The following is an 18,770-nucleotide window of genomic DNA, read 5'->3' as shown; positions in this document are numbered from 1 at the left end:
TCCTTGCCTTTGGAATCGACTTTAGACTGGGAAGAACTGGGATTAGATCGACTCGGAGGATGATTAGAAGTAGTGGCACGGGAAGGTTGGGAAGAATGATTTCTAAAATCCTGACTCCTATAAGATTGATGGGATTTTGATTCATCTAGATCCTGAACTAACGCGTAAGCTTTTTCAAGGGTGTCTACTCCCCGAGCAAAGAGTTCGGTTTGCAGATCATTTCTTAATCCAGCTCTAAACTTCGACAAGACTTTCATTGGCGCCTCTTGTTCAATAGTGTTGCATCGAGTGAACAGTTCGTCAAATTGTGCGACGTAGTCTTTCGCAGATTTGGTTCCTTGAGTGAGGCGATGCCACTTATCTAACAACCGATGATAAAAGGATGGCGGAAGGTATTTCTGTTTAAGTTCGTTGGTCATTTCTCGCCAAGTTGTAATCGGTAACTCGCCTCTAATGTGCCTCAACGTTTCGAGGTTGGTCCAATATTGGCAGGCGGGTCCGGTAAGTTTCATTGCGGCGAACTTGACCTTTCGGGGTTCCGTCAGGGCGTACCAATCAAAATAACGATCCATACTCTTCAGCCAGTCCAAGAAAGCTTGTGGGTCGAGCTTGCCGTCGAAAGTTGGGGCGTTGATCTTAATACTCCTTAAGTATTGCGCATCCGGATCAGGTACTGGTTGATGTGGGGGGCGCTGACCAATGTTTCCATAGCCTTGACCTTGCAGCGGTGGGGCGATATGTTGATAACCTTGATCTGGCGGTGGTGGAGTTGCAACACGAGCTTCTTCGAGCCTAGCAAACTTTTCGTTGGTTTCATTTCGGAGATTGGTTAAACCCTGGACTACGGCACCTAATTGTCCTGCTAGTTCATCGAGTTTCTTATAGAGTTCGGGATCATTACTACCTGACATACTGGACTCACTAGTCGACTCACTTGACTCTCCTAAGCGATAGGGTAGACCGGTACGAGTGGGCATGCACTAAATGCAATGAAATGAGTGGGTGCAAAAAAAAAAAAAATTTAAATGAGATGACTAATTTTTTTTTTTTTTATTATAAAGACACAAATTTCCTAACCTAGAACCGGGTGCTCTGATACCAAAAATGATGCGAAACAATGTGATGCAGGTATGAAGATTAACAACAGCAATGCTTCGCCAAATCAGCGATCGATCTAGGCAGGAAGCTCATGAATAAAGTGTAGCTTTTGATGGGTTTTAAGCAAAAGTTGCAATGTACTAAGTTCAAATCTTTTGTAAATGATCCAGAAAATAAATGTAATGATTCGTTCTCTCAATACAGTTCAAAGTGTAATATTTGGATAAGTAAAAATACTTAGCAACAGATTCGCTCGCTCACTTAGTCAAACTGATTACAGCACAAATACGATCGATAGTAATATTGATAACAACATGCAAGCAATAGCAGTTCCGAAAATAATTGGGCGAAAGAAAGTTGAACCTTCGTCGGGTTGAACTGGTTCGACGGGAGGATCCTCTGGAGGTGGTTCAACGACGCCAAATATGAGGGGTGGAAGCTCTCCACCGAGGGCGGCGTAATTCGGATGGAGTGGTGTATCTGGATGGAAACGCCGATGCCACGAACTGATTCCCAAACTACTCTCTATGCTGTCAACGATCTGATGAGTCACACGCTCAACGTACTCGGGCACGCTCTCGAATGACTGATAATCAAACCACGGGGAAAGCTGTAAATCTGCGATGCCGGTCTCTGGATCTAGCACGATTCCGTCATCTGCATCAGGATCTGCCATACACCATCAATTGTAAAATCAGGGATCAAATGGTTGAATCTGACTCAACTAGCTTCAACAACTCCGGATTGGGTCAAGTGGGTCTGGTCCACACTTGACTCAAATCAAATGGGTTGGTTGAGTGAATAGGGACTCTGCTTTAAATCACTCAAGCCAAATAGTCTTCAATAGGATCTGGATCTGAGGACAAGCGGAAAAGACGAGGTTTTCCTGGTATGCTTGGGAGCATCGACTGCATGCACTGGACATGGAAGAACTGTCCAACTGCCTGGCAAGGTATGTATACTGGACATTTTCATGAACCTATAATTATTTTGGAGGCCGTACCTAGCAAAGATCTTTGGATATGGCATGACTTCTTTGGACTGCCAGGGTCTCACAATGACCTTAATGTTCTACATCGTTCACCGGTTTTCGTACAACTTGCGAAGGGAAGAGCTTCACCATACAACTATACTATCAATGGCCACGAGTATAATATGGGATACTATCGGAGGCGGTCGGATTTGGGATGGCGGTGGTTGCTCGCGTCGGGGGATTCGGGCGGAGGGAACACCGGAGGCGGACGAAGGGGAAGGCCGTCGGTGGAGGAGGTGGTGATTGCTGGAGTCGACGGAGGAGGGCGGCGGTCCGGTGGTCTTCGGGTGTGGTTGCTGCGGTTGTAAGGGGAGGACTGTGTGGGTTTGATTGTTTGCTTGGAGGAGAAGACGAACAGTATCGGATTTGATTTTCTTTTATTTTTATTTTGTGAAGAGATTGACGGCTGATCAAAATCAATAAGCTAGGGTTTCACACCATTATTTAGCAAATCAATTTCATTCATCAGTAATTTTCCAAACTGATTACAGGAGAGTTTAAATAAAGCAAATTACAGTTTTGGAAAATCCTCTCAATCCCTCAAATCTCTCTCTTAACCAATTACAATCAATCAGTTGGTTAACTACCAAATAAAATCAAAATTCGAAATTCAAAAATTCAAAATTCAAACTAATTATTACAACTTGAAATCAAAACCATAGTGCTGAAATATTGCGCCTCCTGCGCTGATAAACTCGGCGAAAATCTCGTGTATGAGTCCGGATGTCCCCATCACAATCATAAATCTAATACAATATAATATTTGATAATTAGGAAGAACTAATGAGGATGCGATGCGAGTATAATATATGATAATTAGGAAGAACCCTTAGACATCCACCTCTCCAATATCTCTACCTGACGCATTTCAAAGTATTGTCGTTGAACTGAATTGAGTGTTGAGAGATCCATCTTCATGATATCGTCATCTTGTTTCTTCTGTTTTAGCTCTATTTTTTGATTGGTGGTTTGCTTCATCCACGCGAAAGCCTCTCCCATGATGGACGTAGCGGACTCAGAGTTTTCCACATTTTGTTTCCTCTTGAACTTTGTCGCTTTCCTCCCTTCAGGCCTTACTAACACATCATCCGAGTCAGTGTTCAACTCGATGGGGGTCGCTGGCATGGAATTATTTGGTGAGAAATCAGAATTTGTGGTTCTTCTCGGCTGTGATCGAATCTTATTGTAAGTTTTTATTTGTTGGATCCACTTTTGATGATGACGCAACTCAACCCAGCAATGGTCAAACACGAATGGTTTACCGTAAAAAGATTGGTATAATTCTTTTACTTCTGCAGTCTACACAAGAGTTAAATTTAGAATAATCAAACATAATTAAACATATATATTCCTCTCTTCAATGCTATGTTGTTTACATAAAAACATATAAGTTAAATATTTACCTGGTCAATAATTCCCGTACCAGATCTTTTTCTTCCTTCAATCTGAGCAACGCACCCGCAAAACTTGTTGACGGACAGTTGAATCGTTGACCAACGATGCATCATTTGATTTGATGTGTGGCTCGTTGGATCGGTGGAGTATTGGATAAAGTAGTCGTTAGCTTTGTGTCAAAACTTATCTTTGTGTTGCCCCGTACCTTGGATGGCGTTTTGGCTCGTATTCAGCCAAGCAGACACAAGAAGCTTATTATCGTGGACAGTCCAATTTTAGGACCGCATGTAAGCCTTCTTCTTTGTGGTCGGTGTTTCTTGGGATGACACTTGTTGTGTTGCCGATTGCGAGAACTCGATGGGGTTGCCTTCTTCTACGACTTCTGTATAGAACGGCGGGTATAAGGTCGATCCTTCACCGGTAAGGAGTTGCGAATAATAGTTTTGTGAGGGATCCATGAGATTTGTAATTTGATAGGGAAATATAGAGTTTTTTTATGAGAGAGTTGTGTGGAATGATTTGTGTATTGAAGTGAAACGAATTTATAGATGATTTTTACTGTTCATGCCAGTTTTTTTAATCCCAACAGCTAAATTTTTCAACGGCTGAATTTTTCACCTCAATGGTACATTGTCAACTCAACTTTTCTCTTCAACGGTACATTTTCAACTCAACGGGCATTATTTTCACCTCAAACAACGCACCCAATTAAAAAAATCAAAAGAGAGATCTTCGTCCTCTCCCTTCAACAGACCCAACCCCACCCCTTCGACAGACCCAACCCCAATCCCAAATCCTCTCCCTTCGACAGACCTAACCCCAACCCCAAATCCTCTCCCTTCGACAGACCCAACCCCAACCCCAAATCCTCTCCATCGACGGCCCTTCGCCATGCGGAGGCCAATCGGAGGCCTCTTCGCCACCATCATCTCCGACCCGACCCGAACGCCGCCATCATCTCCGGCGTCGGCATGCGGAGGCCAGTCGGAGGCACCCCAGTCATCCATCATCTCCGAACCGAACGCCACCCATCAGTCTCCGACCCGACCCGAACGCCACCCATCATCTCCGCGAACGCCATCATCTCTGAATCTGATTTTTGAGGGGGGGGTTTGTAAATGTTTTCCCAGTTGGGAGCTCCCAAGCGCTCCACAAATTTGTGGAGCGCTTGGGAGCTCTGAAGCTCTCCACCGCCACGTCAGCCTAAGGAGAGGGGCTTGGGAGCGGTTAGGAGGCTGCTGGAGGGGGTGAAGCAGGAGACCTCCGCCACGTAGGCACTGAGAGCGGGCTTGGGAGCTTGCTGCCCTTGCTCTAATAACTGCAGGTGATAGCATCCATGTTAATGTGCATAAATATAGCTTGGTTGAACCAAAAAGGAAATGCCTAATTCTTGGCCCTCTGCATGTTTACTTGACTTGTCTCATAAAATACTTTGAAAGCCATAAGTAAACCTTAGTGTAAATGTGTTCAGCATTCCACATAGTAACTACTTGTTTATTTCGTCTTTCCTTTTTACTGTGTGAGACTCAGTAAATTTGGAAATCAGTCAGAAAGTTATGTTTACAGTATAGCTCTGGTTGAAACAGGTTAATGGAGAAAACTGCTCATCTCGAGAGTGAAAAGGCGCAGAAAGAGGCTGAAGTTCAAAAGCTCATGGAAGAGAATGTATCACTGAGAGCTATGCTAGACGAGAAAGAAGCTGAACTTCTTGCTATGAATGAGCAGTGCAAGTTCATGGCACTCAGCAGTTCTGGGATTTAATAAACAGTTGGCCGTTGATTATATTTTCAGAGGCTTCATATGAAAGTGAGAATCTTTTAATCATTGGGCTTTTTATTTCATATTTTTAAAGGGTGAATTACACAAAAAATACTATGTAATTGAGAGGCTTTTGCAGGCCCTTTTTCCGTAAGTTACCATACCTATCGTTAGGATAAGTTGTTCGCATGTAACACATTCTAGACAATTTTGCCCTTATGTACTTCATATATCTTATGTATTACCATTAGATACTTTGTGGCTTGATAGATATCGATAAGGGTAATCTAGACGTTTTATCCTAAACATTAATTCCATTAGCAACAGCTTCCTATGTTCATGCATAAAAAAGTGTGTGGTAGTTTTGTGCAAAATCCTCCATGTCTCATGGTAGTTTTGTGAATTTACTTATGTGTTAATTGGAGTGCATTGAAGTACGACAAAATGATATTTTACAGAGGCCTGTTTTTTTTTAAGTGACTGAATTAGTTATTAAATTTCCTATATCTTTCTTACAGGCATAAGTTCCCTAAAATTTCTTTCTTATAGTCATGCTCAAGCTAACTGTGATTTTATGCAGGAAACTGGAAGAGAGAGAAAAAGGGGGCCAAACGTTTGAAGAATGCTGTACATGCTCAGTGAAGTCCTCTTTGTTTATTCTTGTGTGTGAATTTTCTAATTTGAACTTGTATTAGTCTCTGATTTACTCTGAGCGATAAGACAAATGAAATTATTTGTACTGTAACCATCAAGTGAAAGTGAAAAGTAAGCTTTGACCTCTTTACAAAAATTTCCAACAGGTCAAAAAGATGTCGGTTTTGCTAAATGAGCTCTTCAAAACATACGTGACTACTAGTCTCGTATATTTAGTTGTCATTAATTGGCGAATAATACTATTTTAGAAGTCCAGTGAGTTTTTGCTATCACTTCAGAAAACGTACGGGACTAGTAGTTTCGTACGTTAAGCATCACATTATCCGGGACCTCCGTCACAAAGAAGGTGGCCTTATCCTTGGGATCCAGCCCCCTACATCCTCATTGTAGCTATGAACTCCTTGTCCTGGTCCCCTTCTGGAATGCCTCCTCGAACTCCTCCCCCACGAACGCGTCCTCAGAGGCGCAGGTGATGGCGGTGGAGATGGAGAGGCGCTTCTCCTTGCGGTTGATCTTGATGGACCATTCCTTGGGTTTGGGGCCGAAGATGACCCGCCGCCGGGCCGGGGGGGTTATGTTGGGACCCGCGGCGGGAGCGGTCGGTCTTCTTTTGCTGGAAGGGCTTCTTGCCACCGTCGCAGACCTTGGAGCGGGTGAGGATGGAGGCGGTGTCGCGATGGCTGTTTTGGCGGCGCGCGGAGAGGCCAGCGGTGCGCCGACAAGATGCTGGCGATGGGGGAAGGGGCGAACTTGAGGGAGAGAACGACAGTGGAGGTCTGGTCGCCGGGGAGTTCAGCGGTGAGCTCGGAGCGGGTTGAGGATGAGGATCAGCGGAGGACGAGAGAGGGTTTAGTGGCCAATTACTGGCCATAATCATACAGGACTAGTAGTCCTGTATGATTCGAAGAGACAATTTAGCAAATCCGGCCTCTTTTTGGTCTATTGGCCAAAAAGAGATTGGTTTTGCTAAATAATTAGCAAAACGTTCGGATTTGCTAAATATTTAGCAAAAAATGTTCTTTTTTAAAAAAAACTCCAATTCTTCTGTCTCTTCTATTGTCCTGTTGGAGAAATAGTTTATTTACAATTCTTAGATCTATCAAATTAAGGTCTCTTCTGAGAGGTCATTAATTTGTTTAATGTTTGTAATATGCAATTAGATCAATCACAAGCGTATAAATTGTCATTGAGGGTCTACAGTTGATTCTACATTTCTTAGAAAGTGAAAGCATACGACCGAATGAGCAACCCCTAAGCAAAGCAAAGTATAAACTTCAGATGGAAGATCCTTAGCTTTCAATCTGTACATTTTATTTAAATATAATTATGCATAAAAAAAATACCTTAAAGATATGTAAAGCCCAGTTTAACCAAAAGAAAAAGAAAAAGAAAAGAAAAGAAAAGTACTTGTCAAGAAGAACAAATATGATAATGAGAGCACAATATCTATACATTTGTACTAAATGTAATCTGCTAATCATTTTTGGTTTGACGAGGGAACTCCCCATGATCCAAGGGGCAGCCCCCAATACGCGGCCTTGGGTATTTCAAGAAATTAAATATCCATGGCGTTATCTAAGAGAGTCGAACCTAAGATCTTAGAGTGTTACTCATAGGCAGCGTACCAACTCAGCTAGACCCTAATCTACTTATGTCTGTTACTGAAAAGAAAATGACCCAAAGCATAGAGTAGGCAGATTTTAGAAAAAACTTGAAACTTGGGTAATTTGCACAAAAATCGACCATGAACCTTAAAAATCGGAGAAAGTCCCTCCCTAAACCTTGGTGATTTACACAAAACTATACTATATGTCCGAAGAGTTGCATGTCAACTTTAGGGCAAATTGTGCTCTAGAGTTTGTCTGAAGTAGAAAACAGAGGGAAACAAAATAAAATTAGGAAGAGGGGTTTGTCTGTGGTTTTACTACAATAGGGAGACTATTATTCTTTTTTTAAAAAGTATTTTAGCAGGCATAACTTAAAAAGAGCTGGGAGCAGTTGGTACTCCCCAAAATTAGAGATTTTTACATTCTATGCATATCATTCAAAAGTCCAGGGGGGTTTGGGACTATTAATTTTTGTGATAAAATAGCAAAGTAAAGAAAGTAGATATGCCACTTCTATGGGGGCAAAAAATCAGTTTGTTTCCTAAAAAACTACTTCTGAAGCATTGTACTTATTCCCCGCCCATGTGACATCTCTATTTCTTAAACATTTTTATGGAATTTCTTAAAAATTTTATGCCCGTAAACTTGTCCAATGAATAAAATAAAGAATTACACCTCTGCAAAGTTGCCTAATGGTTAAGACTTGGGGAGTTGGTTCAAAAGGCTAAGAATTAATCTGCATCTATAGCACATGTCCATCCTTAATTTTTAAATATTAAGCATTGCAATACCTGTGTTTTTCATTTGGGTCTCATTGTAGGAGGAGAGCTCCACGTCCCGGGGTTTACTTTCTTGATAGCCAAGGTTTCCTAGTACGAGGGGAAAAAGAGAAAAAGAGAGAAAAAAAGGGAAAAAGGTATCCAGACCCCCCAAAAAGAATGTTGTTGTAAAACAGCCCCTCATAGTTTTTTCCATGTGCTTTAACCCCAAAAACTCTCAAAAATGTGGTATGGCCCCTTTCACACTCTCTCAGGAATTTTTTTGGGACAACTTTCCGAAAATAGCCTCCCTCTTTTCTTCTTCTTTCTTCTGCTTCTCTTGTGTCTTTCTCCTCCTCCTCCTCCCCTTTCTCCTCTTCTTCTCTCCTCCTCATGTAAGAGTCAAAAAAGAGACGCCTGGATCCCAAGAAATTATGGCTCCCACAGTACCCAAGATCGAATCCGAAGATGCCTCGATCCCAAGAATCCCTCGGATCCCCAAATCGCTAACACTAATCCCCCGTCCCCGAATCCCAAGCTCTCTCCAAAGTCTCTCCCCAAACCTCGCCGATGAGCGCTGTAAGGTTCATGAATTTAGATACTAGTTAAATAATTTTTAGTATTTTAAAATATTTAATTATTATTTTTAAAAGAGTATTTGTATTTTTCTCGATTTTCTATAATTTCCTATGATTTAAAAGTCTAAATTTTATATTTATTTAAATACTTTTAATATTTATAAATTTATTTTGTGCGATAAAATTTTTTGGAATTAATTTTTTGTGTTATATGTACTATTACGTATTATTTTTAAAAAATATGTTGTATTATTAATTTTATTACGTATTATTTTGTATAATACTTTATATTATTAATTACGTATTATCTGTATAATTTATTGTATTATTTCTACTATTACATATTATCTGTTGTATTAGTATAATTGGTACGTTTTACTGTGTATATAATTATCCCATAGTTATTTGATTTTAAATATAAGTAAATATATTTTTATTATTAATTATTCTTGTTTAATTATATAATATGTGTATATTTCGACTATTTCGTATCAACTGTTGTATTAGCACAACAGGTACGTTTTTTTGTAGGTAATTATTGCGTAAATTAGTTTAATTTTTAATAGCCATAATTATTTTTTAAATACCTAACCTAATCCTCATATATATAATATATATATATTATATATATATTATATAATATATAATATATATTTATATATATATATATATTAATGCGCCGCACGTGGTGTTTCTCTCTCGTGTTTCAAAAGCATTGTCCCCTTTGCAATTTCTCTCTCTCCTCTCGTCTCTACTCTCTCTTCTCCGACCAAAAACACGCCAAACGCGCCGCCTTGACAGCCCGACCAACCTCTCCGCGGCAACTCGCCCGACAGCTCTCACCCGTCGAGCCGCCCGCCTCTCCTCCTGCACCCCAGCCCCGTCAGCCGCCGCTCTCAAGACAGCAGCGCCCCACTCGCCTCCGCCCTCGCCTCCTCCTTTCCCCGCTTGCCCATCTCCACCCTGCTCGAGTCCTCTCCGCCTCACCACCATCCCGACCCGCCCACCGTCGCCCTCTGACCGCCAGCCCTCTCAAGACCGTCCAGGCCACCGCCTGCAGCCGCCGAGCCGATGGCGTCATCCCTCCTCTCGCCAAACCCGATAGCCGCCTGATTGCCGCTCCCCTCCTCCGATCCGCGTCGTCAAAGCCCTCCCTTGGCCCCAAGCCCGCGCTCCCCAATACACACCGCAAGCGCTACCGTCGTCGTCCTCTGCCTCACGCCCGACGAGCTCACCTACAGCACCCCCTGGCCGACCCCTCCTCCGACAAAAACAGCCCTCTAACGGTCCGCGTCATCCAGTCATCGTACCTGGAGCTCACTGACGTCGCTGCCTTCAGTTCAGACCCGTGGACTCACACGTCAGCGTCGACTTGTTCGACAACACCCGAGGCAAGATCCCACTTCCCTTTGACTCGTCAATTCAATTCTGGATCTGTTATGAATTATTTGTGCTGTGATATGATTAGTTATAACTTGTATATTGTGATTATCTACGTGAGACTGTTGATGAACGATATTGAATGATTTCAAATGATAAATTAATGTTTTTCTAGATTAATCAGAATTATTATTATGAGAAATAATTTCTAAAAGAGTTTATTTTGGAAAATGGTTTATTTTGAATTATTATAATAATAAATAAGTTAAAAGAATTTATTTTGGAAAATGGTTTAGTTTTGAATAATTATAATGTTAAATAATTTTAAAGGAAAATTTTGGGAAAGGGATTATTTTTAAAGGAATCTATTTTAGAAAAGATTATAATAATAAATAAGTTAAAATAATTATTTTGGAAAATGATTAGAAATTGTGAGATTTCATGTGTAATTATTTGATAGTTGTAGTTCCATCTTGCACTGTTATTAGTAGTTGTTCACGTTTCCTGTTCATGATTCATGACACTGTTGCATTTTATCATCCCTTTTTATAATTGAGAATCGTTAGGAGTTTATGACTAGAGTGACATGTGCGACATGAATAAAACCTAGAGGCTTGTGAGTTGTTGACTTAGAAAAACGAGAAGAGCTGGGTGGGGAAGTCTTTGTTCATGTGATCGGATGTGGCTGTTGATGTATCTTCCAGGCTCGCACCAGTGAGTTTGTGTAGCACTGGGGATGGTTTGTTGGATCAAAGTAAAGTTTGTGTAGTCACTTTGGTCCGTGAGTTTGATATTCACCTGAGTTTAGCTTGAGTTCGAACCAGGCTGAAAACGGATTGCGTGTAGTCCTCTGACCGAGTTTGTGTAGCGGTATTGGATGCACGTAGGGGATTTGTGAACAATCCGTTATCCGATAATATGAGCGTTGACTCTGTGTGAGATGTGAACCATTGACCTGTTATAGGATGGCTAGTTACATGATCTCGTTTCTTGGCTAGGTATGATTTCTTATGAGATGTAAGCCAGTTACATTTTCTTTTCATACATAGATCGGGATTAATATTTAATTATCTACAATTTGAGACATATGGTTTATACATGAGGGTTTCCTTGTTTGGATTATTTCGCTCGACGTACTACGTCTCTTGTTGTAGATTTTTAATTTCGCTCGACGTACTACGTCTCTTGTTGTAGATTTTTAAGTATTAATTCCATCTAGTTGTATGACCTGGCTACTTAGATGATTATTCTGATGGCTAGCTACATGATCTTGTTACTTTGTTGATTTTGTTGGATTTTTAGTTGCATGTTTCTTTGTCATTTATGTTGTTGTATCGTTTTTCACATTGGATTTTCGTTCGTTCTTTTCTTTTGTGAGATCTTGTCGTGTGCCATGCACGCTAACGTACATTTTTTTCTCTGGTGTACGTCAGACTTAGAGAAAGAACAGGTCTAGCTTGGAGATGTGCCAGAGCCAGGATATTCTCAGCAGGAGTGCCTTGCAGACTGAGCAGAAGAAGCCAAAGTTTAGTTATTCCCTCTGGTTGTTCGATGGTCTTGGCTTACTTTTATAGCATTTCCTTTTTCGATTGATCATTGTATTTTATATTCTCCAGTATTTTATTCAGATAGTTTTGTATAAGGGCATGTTAACCCGAATATTATGTCTTGGATGATATTCATTTGTGATATATATTATTTTATTCTGTGTTGTTCATTATATTCTCGCTACTGTGATCGGGGACCTGTGCCTTTGCATTTATTTCTTGACGCTTAGCATATTAGGTTGAGGAGAAATGTTTATTTTTATTTATTCTTCTTGATCTAATACGTTGCGGGCTTGTTCACATTCCGATTCCCGAGTATTTTGGAAAGCGGGGCATGACAAGCGTCGCCGTCTCCGCCGCTTCATTGCCTGCTTCTCCGGCGACCACCCTAGCCTGAGCTCCTCCTCTGCCCTCGCCCTAACCTCTGCACTCTCTAATGTCAACAAGCGCATGAAGCCCACACCCCACTCCTCCTACCTCCGACGAGTCGCCTTCGTTGACCCTGACGACGCGCTTCTCATACGCGACGTCATTCGTCGAACCCGGATCCTCTACGAGTCGATCCGAACCCGCTTGCTCCAAGAAGATGAGTCCTCTTCTCTCCCCGTGGGAAGAAGGTCCAGCGCCAATCTCAACATGACGACGATCATGAAGAATGTCGGTCTGTGGCTGAATTAAGAGAACAGAACAGGAACGTCGGTCCCAGGGATCCACATTGAGAGGGGACTACGCAAGGCTCAATTTCCCTAACCCGAAGCATATTCATCTGGCTGGAAACCCTCTACACTCGTCTGTTGATGCCAAGCTCCAAGCAATTTGCCAGACCTTGGAGAGCTTTGGGAAGAAGAAAGTTAGCATCGAATCGAAGCCTGAACTGGTTATTTCATCGTCGACCGTTGAAACTGAGGAGTCCTATTCTTCTTCTTCAATGGTGATGGGGGCGACAAGATTTTCGGTTTCAGAGACCGAGAGGTTGGATTTCAACGGGGTGCCGTGGGACGATGCCGAGGACTTTGTGTTGAGGAAATACCCAACTTATGAGATTGATTGGGATTCTATATTGTCTTCAGCTTAGTGGTGTCTGGTTTGTGCTGTGTTTGTTGTTGTTAGATTTGGGGTTTTTTTAGTACAAATAGAGTTTTTGGCATTTGCTTCCTTGTTTAGAGATTTTTAGTTTAGTTTGGTTTAGTTTTTTTAGAGTGTAAGAACTCATGGCTACTGCTGATTATTTTTGCTTGGCGAGGCCATTGAGGGGTTAAGTGTACTACTATGTCAGTTTCAGGTGTAAATCTTCTCTATTGTACCTTTGTAAGTATTGAGTGCATCTTGTGTTTAATTAAGCTATATTTGTAGCTTTTACTGTTTTGTGTGTCTCTCTTATTGTTGGCTTGATTCATGCTATTTGTGATCTTATGTCTCAGTTTGTGTGTGCGAAGTAAGGTGGGACCTGAGCACAGTTAATGATTAGTTTGAGAAGCTAGAAAATTTTACAGAATGTTTTGTTGTAATCTTTATTTGAGTTTCAACAGTATTCTATAACAGGAAAAACTAATATTTAACATGTACATTTGACAAGTTAACATATTCAGTTGTATGTTATCATGTTATAAAGAAGTCTGATATGTAATAGTGAAATTTAACATATTATGTTGAAAGTTAACATGTTCATAAGAAAGTTAACATATTCATAAGAAAGTTAACATATGCAGATGAAAGTTAACATATACAGCTGATAGTTAACATGTTCACGTGATCATAAGAAAGTTAACATATGCAGATGAAAGTTAACATATACAGCTGATAGTTAACATGTTCACGTGAACGTTAACATATACACCTGAAAGTTAATGAAAGTTAACATATACAGCTGATAGTTAACATGTTCACGTGAACGTTAACATATACACCTGAAAGTTAACATATACATATAAGAGTTAACATGCTCACGTGAAAGTTAACATGTTCAGGTTAAAACCAACATTTTCAGCCAACATATAGAGAGTTAACATGCTCTTTCATATTGTTAACATATACACCTGAAAGTTAACAAACTTCATACTTCTTATGCCATGAATCAATTTCTCACACATGATTGAGTACACACCAAATTGTTGATCCTCCAGCATTGTGATTTAAGCATGTTTGAGATTATAATAGTAAATCACATGTTATGAGGAGAGTTAACATGTTATGAGATTTAATAGTGTATCATAACTTGAAGATTATGTACATAATCTGTATATATTATGTACACAATAACCTCAAGATTATGTACATATTATGTACCATAATATTCGGGTTTTGATACACATAATTTATATACAATCTTCAGTTTATTATGCACATCAAGTTCTATTTGAATGAACTTGTACATATTCACATGACAGCCACAATACATTTCACATACAATCATGTTAACTTTCACTGTTACATGTTAACTTTCATAATAATATATTAACTTTCTTCAAAAATTATGTTAACTTTCATCATTATATGTTAATTGTCCTCATAACATGTTAACTTTCAACTGAGCATGTTAACTTTCATCATAATATGTTAACTTTTACTATTACATGTTAACTTTCATAATAATATGTTAACTTTCTTCTTAACAAGTTTTTTGAACTAAAATTCGATGTGTTTGAAAGTTTCTTCATAATAATATGTTAACTTTTATAATAATATATTAAATTTTAGTTCAAAGTTAAAATTAAAGTTTCTTCATATCCAAGATTTTTTCTGAAATATGCTCCACCATACAAAATATAATTAAAATTAAAATTTAATCCAAAGTTAAAATTAAAATTAAATTTAAAATTAAAGTTAACATTTCAGTTGAAAGTTAACATGTTATGATAAACGTTAACATGTTTAATTAAAAGTTAACATGTTATGAAGAAAGTTAATATATTATGGTGAAAGTTAACATGTAATAGTGAATGTTAACATATTATGTTGAAGGTTAACTCTCCTCGTAACATGTTAACTTTTATCATAATATGTTAACTTTCAATGTTACATGTTAACTTTCACCATAATATGTTAACTTTTTTCATAATATATTAACTTTCAACTGAACATGTTAACGTTCATCATAACATGCTAATGTTCACCATAATAAAAATTCTTACATTATTACAGCTGATATTGCTTGAATACACAATATGATTAGACTTACAATCTTAGATATTACAAAAACCTTCAATAATGTACTACAAAATTCTTAACAACCTCAAGATTATGTACAAGTATATGAGATTTAACAATGTATCTTAACTTGAAGATTATGTACATAATCTGTATAGATTATGTACAATAACCTCAAGATTATGTACATATTATCGTAACTTGTACATATTCACATGACAACCACAATACATTACACATACAATTATAATAATTTATACCAAAATTGATCACTAAATAGACATAATACATTTTATTAAATTTTGATCTAAGTGCAACCAAACCATAAGAACACATAGTATAATTAACTGAACAATAAAACATGACACGTGACTCCCCAATGGCACGTGACTCCCCAATGACCTTGCATCCTAAGCACAAACCTCACTGCCGGAGCCCTCGTACATGTTAACTTGTCAGATGTACATGTTAATTTATTCATCTATAACCTTTTTGAGGACTTTTCTTGAAGGTTTGAAACAAATCTCAAATGGAGAGACAAGAGAAGGAAAGTAAGGTATCATAAAAGCATGCAACGAGCATTCTTGACCCGTCATTTTACGCCCACTCTAAATCATTGAGACCTGGGCAATCGATAATTGAATAAATCTCACTCTTGGTCGACGGCCACCATGTTGATTACTGCTAACACGAGAAGCACAACATGAAAAAAGAGGCTTGCATCAGTTTGAAACTGAATGCAACCACAAGAGCAATTATACAAGTGTAAATTTGCAGGCTCAAAACTAAAGCAATGTTTGAAACTGAATGGCAATATAAATGTTGGCAAAGTCATCTTGTTGGGTCCAGGACTCTAATACATAAATGCATAATTTATCACATGAATATGTTGGCCTTCTTGTTTTTGATGATGTTTAACAAACAATTTATTACTAATGTTGTTTGTCTAGTGTTTGTGCATTCCTATGTTTTGTAGACAAACAACGTAGTTGGAGGATGGATGGAATAGCGCTTCAACGACGATATCTAAAGGAGGTTGGCGGAATTGTGGAGTGAAGCCTATAAAATTCAAGTTAAAGATCAAGTTCAAGCTTCATCCGCAAGTGTACCAAGTCAAGCTTAATTGAAGATCAAGATTGCTTGGGTAATGTAGTTTTAGATTTTATATTATGTGTGTTATATACTCTAAGCTCAATATCATACACACACACACATTTATTGGTTTCCATGTATATATATAGTTATATATATACATATATGTTTTGGTTTGATAGTTTTCAAGTTTTACTATGAAACAATTGAATACAATTGGAAAACATATTTTTGTTTCATACTTAATACATTTATATGATTTCATCAATATCAATTTTATTTAGTTCCATGAAATCATGTTTTAGTGTATTATATGTGTATTTTGATAAAATACTATAGTCACTATTTATAGACTTCATAACAATAGTTTACATCTTCTATTAAGTCTATAAAATCATTTTGTATTGTTTCAAAACATGGTTTAGCTAAAATGTCAAAACTCATGTGTTTATATTTTTATGTTTTGGACCTCCTTGCAAAATGATGATATTTTACATTTGGGAAGTCCTTTCTGAAAACCAATCAACCGGTCGACCGAACCTGAGTTCATATGTTCTCTGGGCGACAGAGAGTCTTCGGTCGACCGGTCCGGTCGATCGAAAAACTCCATCGGTCGACCGCACCGGTCGACCGACGATGGTCCAGAATGTTTTCCTCGTGTTTTTGCTCTCATCGGTCGACCGACGGAATTTTCGGTCGACCGACAATAGAGCCGTTAGATTTCAACGGCTATTTCTGAGCTGGTTTTCTGGGGGCTTTTGGTCTTTCTGTTTTGAGTTTTTGGCTGAGTTTTGTAGTGGGTATAAATACCCCTTTGCTGTTTTCTTTCAACTTACAAGAGAATGTTTTAAAATAGTTTAACAAGGGTTTAAACTTGTTTAGTGTTTGTTTAAGTTTGGTTTAAGAAGCTTTTAAGCAATTGAGGATTTGAGTTTGTGAATTTAATTTCACAAGAGCAAGTGGAGATCATCATTTGGTGTTTGAGCATTCACTCTTCTCCCAATCTCTTGTCATCTTTAGAGAAGTGTTTCTAAACTCATCTAGCAATTTATTATTTTGATTATAATTTCCATAAGCTAGATTTATATTGAGTTTAGTTTAAATCGTTTTATTGATACTCTTTGTTCACACACAACCTATTGAGCTTATTGTATTTACATTCATAGTATAATTTAGGGTTGTGGGTTTGTGACATTGAGAGTGAGCTTAATTGAGTTCTCACCTTATTTTGAGAACAATCATTTGTCATAATTGTGCTTTATTGTGAGGATTCACTTGTAATACACTTGTACACCGAGAGAAGTGTGTGGTGAGAGACGGGGTCGAATCCAAGAGGAGTGGCGTCGGTTGACGTGCCTAGGGAGAGGTTGTAACCGAGCACTTGAGGAGGAGGACACGGGCTAGGACCAACACTTAGTGTGTGAGGTGTGATTACATAGTGATTGTATTGTGAGGTGTAAACGTTGTTCGGGTGAACGTAGAAAACCCGGTTGTGATAGTGGAGATCTCCTCGAGGTGAGGAGCGGAGACGTAGGTCGTGGGGACCGAACTCCGTAATCATATTGTTTGTTTGTGATTGCATTGGCGCACTTACTTTTATGTTCATATCTTATATCGCCTTTGTATATTGCTTGTTGATTATATTGCCCACTATCTAGTTTAGATTGTTTACCCTTCCCCCCCCCCCCCCTCTAGGGTCTAACAGAATAGAGATCCAAACATAAAAGAGGATATATCTGGCATGCTATCAAGAAGAAACAACCACAAACAAACATCTGGAATAGAGAAAGTAACTTAATTACCAAACATGTCAGTCAACAACGAACCACACCACTGCAATAACAATTAAATTTTCACGATGCAATGCATGGAAGCTACAAATTGTTACGGGACTCTAAACCATTGTATCCTCACATGAATAACACAATCTGTAGTTTCCCACCTGAAGAGAGCATACAGAGACCAAAATGCGATTTTTCCCATAATTTAACAAGGGCAAATAGACAAACCTCCTCACAATTTTTGGTTCAAATGAAACATAAGGGACCTTGACCTACTGGTCCTATAACATTTTGATGCAGATGTGCAGCTAATTTTAGGCTTTGATCCCTCGACGGCGACCACCCCTCCGACTCCAAGAACAAGCCTAAGCCCCCCCCCATCGTCATCACCTGCGAAATCCCCACCTCCCTCCGCTCGACCCTCATCGAGATCTCCCCCTGGCACCAACCTCGTCGCCGCCATCTCCTCCCTCAGCCAACACTGCCAGTGCGGTATCTCCGTCCTCGCTTCAGCAAGCCCCATGGCTGGCATCTGTCTCCAGCAGCCCTCCGGCGTCACCGTGACCCTCGTCTGGCAGTTTAAGATAGTTTGCTTGTCGGGGTTGTTTCTGTCACCGCCGTCGAGGGAGGAGGCGAGTTGGGTGTCGATGTTTTTTGCGGGAAGGGAGGGGGAGGTGGTTGATGATGACGTGGTGGCGGAGAGGAGCGAGGAGAGGATTGGTTTGAGCGTGAGAAGAGAGGTGAGACAGGGCAGACGGTTTTTGGGTAATGGTTTAAGGGCAGTTTTGGGTTTTGTAAAAAAAATTTCTCACTGTGTTGCATTGGAAATGTAACTAGGGGCTGAAACATCATACATTCATGTCTTTGAGGCTTTGGCACCAAAAAATATATATATATACGTGGGGCTGATGGCATCCTCTTTATTTTTTTGGAGTCTTAACA

General features: G+C 39.5%; 1 protein-coding gene across 1 annotated transcript in view; it reads left to right on the top strand.

Annotated features, from left to right (window-relative positions):
* The window catches only part of LOC109824050, a 17,344-nt gene extending 11,284 nt beyond the window's left edge, over positions 1 to 6,060 (top strand). The window contains exons 3-4 of the mRNA XM_020390575.1: positions 5,113 to 5,332; positions 5,865 to 6,060. Coding sequence (XP_020246164.1) covers positions 5,113 to 5,287 — 175 coding nt within the window. The 3' untranslated portion in view covers positions 5,288 to 5,332; positions 5,865 to 6,060. The remainder of the gene's footprint in view (positions 1 to 5,112; positions 5,333 to 5,864) is intronic.

This window comes from Asparagus officinalis, chromosome 1 (assembly GCF_001876935.1).
Source record: "Asparagus officinalis chromosome 1, Aspof.V1, whole genome shotgun sequence".
Taxonomy (NCBI): Eukaryota; Viridiplantae; Streptophyta; class Magnoliopsida; order Asparagales; family Asparagaceae; genus Asparagus; species Asparagus officinalis.
The sequence above is the reverse complement of the archived record's forward strand: the minus strand, read 5'-3'. Positions and strand labels throughout refer to the sequence as shown.